This window comes from Miscanthus floridulus, chromosome 9, assembly GCF_019320115.1.
Source record: "Miscanthus floridulus cultivar M001 chromosome 9, ASM1932011v1, whole genome shotgun sequence".
Taxonomy (NCBI): domain Eukaryota; kingdom Viridiplantae; phylum Streptophyta; class Magnoliopsida; order Poales; family Poaceae; genus Miscanthus; species Miscanthus floridulus.
In genome coordinates, this window is record NC_089588.1 from 113,598,705 (window position 1) to 113,604,848 (window position 6,144).

At 46.9% G+C, this 6,144-nt stretch overlaps 2 protein-coding genes across 7 annotated transcripts; one reads left to right on the plus strand and one right to left on the minus strand.

Moving 5' to 3' along the window:
* Positions 1-232: 232 nt before the first annotated feature.
* LOC136484140 (E3 ubiquitin-protein ligase At3g02290-like) lies at positions 233-3,681 on the plus strand. 6 transcript variants are annotated; one of them, XM_066481334.1, is made up of 6 exons: positions 233-440; positions 521-678; positions 1,084-1,402; positions 2,012-2,414; positions 2,631-2,740; positions 3,311-3,681. In XM_066481334.1, exons 3-6 carry the CDS (start codon positions 1,283-1,285, stop codon positions 3,335-3,337), a joined length of 660 nt encoding a protein of 219 aa, XP_066337431.1. In that variant the 5' UTR covers positions 233-440; positions 521-678; positions 1,084-1,282; the 3' UTR covers positions 3,338-3,681. The 6 variants fall into 6 exon arrangements, with proteins under 6 accessions (XP_066337431.1, XP_066337429.1, XP_066337430.1 ...); XM_066481332.1 differs by having other exon boundaries at positions 521-633; XM_066481333.1 differs by having other exon boundaries at positions 233-431; positions 521-633.
* Positions 3,682-4,520: 839 nt separating this feature from the next.
* LOC136484141 (protein SPIRAL1-like 2) lies at positions 4,521-5,303 on the minus strand. Its single transcript, XM_066481335.1, has 2 exons — positions 4,944-5,303; positions 4,521-4,835 (listed from the first exon to the last, which is right to left on the minus strand). The coding sequence occupies exons 1-2, from the start codon at positions 5,202-5,204 to the stop codon at positions 4,746-4,748; spliced, it is 351 nt and encodes a 116-aa protein (XP_066337432.1). The 5' UTR covers positions 5,205-5,303; the 3' UTR covers positions 4,521-4,745.
* Positions 5,304-6,144: the final 841 nt, after the last annotated feature.

Here is a 6,144-nt window from a genome sequence, read left to right on the forward strand (position 1 = left end):
TGTCCGTGTCCCTACTCCCCTGTCCCTGGAGAAGCGAGAGCGAGGCAAGGTGCCAAGCAAAGGGAGGAGAGAGAATCTTCATAGGGCACTCACTAGCAGGCAGCGACGAAGTCAACGCAGCTTCGTCTCCTTCCGACCTTCCCTTTCGCCGGCCGTCGGCGCCATCGCCACGGCCACGGCGCCGCTCCGTACCGGGTCCGCGGGCCTGCCTCTCGCCACGGGAGCCCCCCCCCCCCCCCCCCCCCCCCCCCCCCCCGCTCTGCTCTCGCGTCCGTCCACCTATAAACACAGAGACACACAAACAGGGCAAGGGACAGCCGGAATCACAAGGAACAGCAGCGCCTGCCCTGCCGCCGCGCCGAATCCAGCCACGCCCCCACCTCCAATCTGGCCGCCCGACACGCTGGGATCTTTCTTTCCTTAGCCGATCGGTCAACGCCGCAGATATTATTCTCCTAATCTCTTTCTCTGCGCCTCTCTGGAGGTTTCCGTAAACCCGTCGCCCCTTCCTTTCTTGCAGGTGAATCCGCCGTTCCCTCCTTTTCCTCCTCCCCTCCGGCTCTCCCCGGATCTCGCTTCCCTCGTCGCTTCTCGATTCGTCACCGGTGGGCGTAGGCGAGGCAATCGGCAAAGGTGGGATTTTGATCTTGTTTCCGGGGCCTGCTGCGTCTCGTGAAGGTTCGATTGTGTCGAAGGTTTGGTCCTGTTCGGGTTACGTCTGTCGATCCTGTGTTGTTCTTGTTTCTCCGTGATATATACGATTGAGTAGGTCGATTGGTAGACGCTAGAATCGATTTGGGTGCCGCTGGCCTGATAGTATTACTATTTCTTCTTGCGTCGAATGGGATGGGATGGGATGGATTGTGTTGTGGTGTTGCCAGACTGAACTGTCTGTTGTTGGATGGGGATTGTGGACGGGATTTTGGTGCTCCTGGAGCCAGAGCTTTGCGTCCAAGTCCCAATTTGCAGAAAGATGAAACTTTGTTGTCAATTTCAGATTTTCTTTTCAGTGGATGTGGATGTGGATGTGTCTGTCCAACACCTTCTGTGGAATGACCTGATTTTGTTGGCTGCCATTGATAGGTATCGGCGAGCAGACGGAGCAGTTGCTTCATTTCGACTTCGACCTCCGTCTGTAGTGAACCGATTTGGGATTTTGGAGGAGGCTTGGATTGCACAGCATCTGCATCAGTTCACTTCCTTTGAGCATTTGGTATCTGCTTGGGCGTACTGGTTATACAGTTCTGGTTCAAGGAACGCCTCTCTGAGGTTTTCTTGGATTATGGGAGCGTTCTGTTCATGTCTGCAACCTGATTATTCCGACCACCATGGAAACCAAGCTTCCTCAGCATTTAGGAACTGCATGTGCCTCAGATGCTTTACCCAGCAACTGATCAATGCGGTATGTTCTTCTTATCATGGATGCTTGATTCCTTGCAGATTGAATTTTGTTCACATGATAGAGTTGGGACAAGAAAATAATAGCTGACATCCTTTTAATTCAGTTTATCGGTGGAACAACGTTTGCCATCACACTGTGCATTGCAAGCAGTGAACTTCATTAACTGTTTCTGTTAAACTTAAATATGCAATGAAATCTCGTGTAAATATTTCAAAATGAAACAATGCAATGTAATTTTAATCAGTTACGCAAAATGATTGAAATTTGTTGTGGAATGGATACTTAACACTTTATAGTGTATATGTATTATACTGTTCTCATTGGTAACATTGTATATTTGTTGTTTCAGTGCTTGGCCAAAATTAATTATCATATTGTGCTACATACCGATGTACTTGGTTAAGAAAATGCATTGCTCTCTAGTAACAACACCTTTTGTCATGAATATAAGTATGTTTGGCTGGCTGATAGCAAGCATGGGGAACTCATACAAAAAAGTGTTCAATTGTATATACTGACATAAACTCTGATCTGGAATAAATAGCTGATTTAAGTTGAGATGATACAGATGGGAAATGGTTACATATTGATCTCCTCTTTTGTTTTCAGTACACTGTTTTGTTCCGAGCTGGAGCAGTGCATTCTGTTTCTCCAGCTATTGAAGCCACTCCTGTTGATTTAAATGAAAGCTCCTTCGATACATATCGTTCACCCCCAAGACCTCTGCCCTATGATGATCCACGATTTTCCCCGCCTGCTCGTGACTGGTTAAGGCTTGAGAGCCCAAGCCATTCCCCAGAGGAATCAGAACCACTTAGAGCAAATGATGACGATGAGGAAATGGAAACACCAAGTAGAATAGACAAGGCAAGTAAAACAAACTACAGCACAAAAATGAAAATCTCCAGCTCTGCTTATGGAGATAAGGTGCCAACAAGGGAACATGGAAATTACTTCAGCTATTTTTCCCCATCTGCTGAAGATGAAGATGTCTGCCCAACATGTCTTGAAGGTATTATCGCAATAATAATTATTTTTTTCTCTAGTATATTGGATAGATGTCCTATTATTTTGCAAAACGCTACAGTGAAATTTTCATAACATTGGAACTTTGGTACACGTGGATTAACCGAAAGGTGTTCAGAACTATGCGCATTGCATTTTTCTCTGTTAATACTTTATAATCGCATTCTCACTATTGTTATATGTTAATGTAACTAAATTGCAGATTATGATTCTGAGAATCCTAGGATAGTAATGCAGTGCTCACACCATTTCCACCTTGGCTGTATTTATGAGTGGATGGAAAGAAGTGAGGCATGCCCTGTCTGCGGAAAGGTAGTTTTTTTATCTCTATACTCACCCTTATAACGTAAAATTTATTCATTTCACATGTTCTGCTATGAAGCCAGTAACCAGAATTTACTTACAGGAACTGAAGTCATCGCCTCATATCTGCATTCCAACTTCTTTACATACATGCTATAAAACAAGCAACAAATCCTTTAGTTTGAATGTTGTGTTATCGGAATTATGTAACAGTAGGCTGAACTGAAATAAGTCATAAGAAATCTGTACTGTCTGCATTATAAAAGCAGGCTGAAATACTACATCACAAGGGACCTGGACCGTCTGCATTAGGGATTTGTTGGCAGATAATTTTATTTTGAGTCAGATTAAAAACTAAAGAAGTATTAGTAATAGTTTGATGCTCACTAATTGTTGTGTCTGATTTTTGCGAATTGTAAGCTGAGCCTGAGTTGTCTCAAGTTTCATAAAAAAATAATAGTCTCTAATAAATAAATATATAATAGCTGATGGCAAATGTGATCTATTTTACCATTCTACACAAATGTTATTTTCTCCGATGGACACTTTATTGACCTCCCACTTTGTAATTCAATGCAGAAGATGGAGTTTGACGAGACAACATAATCCTCCGGCTGGAGTCTACACCATGGATTAACAACCTTCTCATATGACATCTGAAAATACAGGTGGTCTAGCCCAGCAAGTTCTCTGTAAATAGTAAATACACCCTGTAAATACTGAATTGGTAGTGGGTTCCTCTTGGCCCTACAAGTGCTCTCCAAATGCTGGAACGGTGCACATAAACATTCTTTTACGATTTCTTCCAAATAGTCAGTTTGCCCTGTTTGTGCCCCTGCCTCTGCCTTGTGGAGGCTTAGAGGTGCCTTGGTTGTCCAGTGATAGTTTCATCGGTAAGCTGTAAATTAAAGACCTACGCTCATATAATCATATATGGAGTCCCATGTTTCCGGAAGTTTTTGCAATAATAACTATTTGGCTTGAGAGACTGAAATGCCGGCATAGTAGCTTTAGAGATTGAAACGCTGTCATAGTAGTGGTGTTCGTCTGATTAATGTTTGCTTCTGTGGTGTCTGTATTTGTGATTTACGGCCACATATGAATAGTGATACTCTTCAGGCTCAGGGGACCCCCATTTTTGGAGGCTCAGGGGACCCATTTTTGGTCTCCTTCCATGGTTCCTCCAATCCTATCCATGTGGAGTTGAAAGACTTGAAGTCCATTGGTTTGATTCTGAAGCTGGTGTGCGTTGTTTGTATGCAAATGTGGTCCTTCAGTCGCTCTATCGTTTTTGAACAGAGAAGATCCTTTTGTTCCCAGCATGAGGTGTTTTAATCAAGCAAAATTTTTGAAGTCAAGTTATGCTGAACTTTGGACTCTGCAGTAGTGAGGTGCTGTAGGCCACATAGAACTCTGTTTATATGTGCTGTGTGGCATCTTATTTCACAAGAGAATAGGCAGCATATAAAAAGTTTTGGAACCCGAGATGGTCCATCCATTTATGCAGGTTGTGCACCTGTAGTATTCAACGGTGATGAACAAATGCAAATAAGATGTTCTGCACCTGCAGTATTCAAGCGTAAACCTGAAATGGTAGATGGACACATGTGCCAAATTTCAAGCGTAAACAGAATCTGGACAATTAGTATTGGGAACACTTTGTTCTGGACTTCTGATGAACACATGTTCTGAACTTCTGATGAACACATGTTCTGAAATCTGAACTTCTGATGAACAGAAGCAACAACAAGCAGGACAAGTCAGTTTTGACACACACACATACAGGTACTGATGAGACGACCGAACCCAGTGAAATTGCAGAGATAGAGATACACGTGAACATTTCTAAATTACAGAGATACACATGAACATACATTTCTCCTTGGAAATTAACGGCACGGCACATCCAGCAGGTTACGATGAACTAGTAAAATCAAGGTTGCCAAGCAGGCGGGCGGCGCTCTCGATGGAGCCTCAGATGTGAAGCCTGAACTGAGAAGGTGGCCATCACACATCACTTGCTGCCGGGGGGCCCGCCGCCGAAGAGGTAGCCGAGCGACGAGCCGCCGCCGGGCGCCGCGTGCACCTTGGTCGACGGGCGGTCCTGTGAGTCACGCCGTGGCGATCAAACGATATCAGGAGCGCAGAGGCAAAAGGGCACGACGTCGACCGAAGAACAGAGGAATGGCTAGCAAGGCGGCGACTGACTGACCGTGAGGAAGTTGCCGCAGTTCTGCCCCTGCGCTCGGAAGTAGTTGTTGGTCTGGCTGCCGCGGACGCCGGCCGGGATCCCCTTCTGCTTCTCGCCGTCTGCGGCAGCCGACGCCGCAGGCGCAGGCTGCTGCGCCCTCTGCTCCACAGCCGCGGCGGGCTTGGAGGGCGCCGCGGCGGGCTCGTCGCCACCGCCGCCGCCGAAGAGGTAGCTCAGCGAGCTCTGCCCGCCCCCGTAGCTGACGCCCCTGCCGCGGCCCATCCTCCGCCTCGGCCTCCTCGCTCCCCGCTCGACTAGTTAGTTCTCCGCTGGCAGACGAAAGGAAGCTGCTTGGAGTGCCATAGCCACCTTGTGTCGCCGGAGGCCGACGCTATTAATAGCGGCGCGCCGCGCGGCCGCGGGAGCGGCCGTACCGCATCGCGGCCGTCGGTCTCGTGGCGTCCGCGGATCGGACGGCGAGGACCCGCCTCGGCGTCGGTGCCTGGGTGGGTGGGGCCCGCGCGGGCGGCGGTTTAGAAATTTCCGATCCGGTTGGCTGCGCGTCGCCATGATTGGGAAAATGATGGGAGGTGTGTTTCGGTGGGCCCCACCCAACGAGTGAGTCACTGACCGTCTGACCTGACCAGTCAGCTCCCGGTCGCTGTGTGCACGGCGCGACGCGTGAGATCAAGAATTCAAAGAGAGAGGAACGTTTTCCACCGCGAATTCAATTCGTGAGCGAATTTCGGCCTGTTCGATGGTTGGTTTCTGGGCTGGTTTGGACTGGCTGGTGCTGGTTTATTGTGAGAGGAAAACACTGTTGGTTGGCTGGTTTGGGCTGGCCGAAACCAACAAACGAACAGGGTGTTTGTCACAAATCGTAGGAAACACCTGAGGATTTGGATTTGAAATCTCTTTCGTTCGAAGCAAAAGCCATATATGGCCACGTGGTCAATTGGTGTCGGCAGCCTTTGGTTTCCTGTTTAATTGACGATTTTTTTTGAGGGGTTATGTGAATTTAGTGATGATGTATACGTGGTTTACTACTTAAAAAACAATGCTGTTAAATATTATAGTAATATAATATATACAAGAAAATATGAAGTAGGGATACTCTAATGCTCTATCACAAAGAATCTAAAAGCATCACCAGCACTATTACCTAAAAACGTCCTCTATTTTCGTGTTTAAGTATAGCCTCTTGTTTTCCAAGGACGACGCT

Excerpts from the sequence above, each read along its gene's own strand:
- LOC136484140 (XM_066481330.1), top strand. The coding sequence starts at position 1,283 with ATGGGAGCGTTCTGTTCATGTCTGCAACCTGATTATTCCGACCACCAT. Across the intron at positions 1,403-2,011 it reads CCCAGCAACTGATCAATGCG|TACACTGTTTTGTTCCGAGC; the intron begins GTATGTTCTTCT and ends TTTTGTTTTCAG. Across the intron at positions 2,741-3,310 it reads CATGCCCTGTCTGCGGAAAG|AAGATGGAGTTTGACGAGAC; the intron begins GTAGTTTTTTTA and ends AATTCAATGCAG.
- LOC136484141 (XM_066481335.1), bottom strand. The coding sequence starts at position 5,204 with ATGGGCCGCGGCAGGGGCGTCAGCTACGGGGGCGGGCAGAGCTCGCTG. Across the intron at positions 4,836-4,943 it reads ACTGCGGCAACTTCCTCACG|GACCGCCCGTCGACCAAGGT; the intron begins GTCAGTCAGTCG and ends CGTGACTCACAG.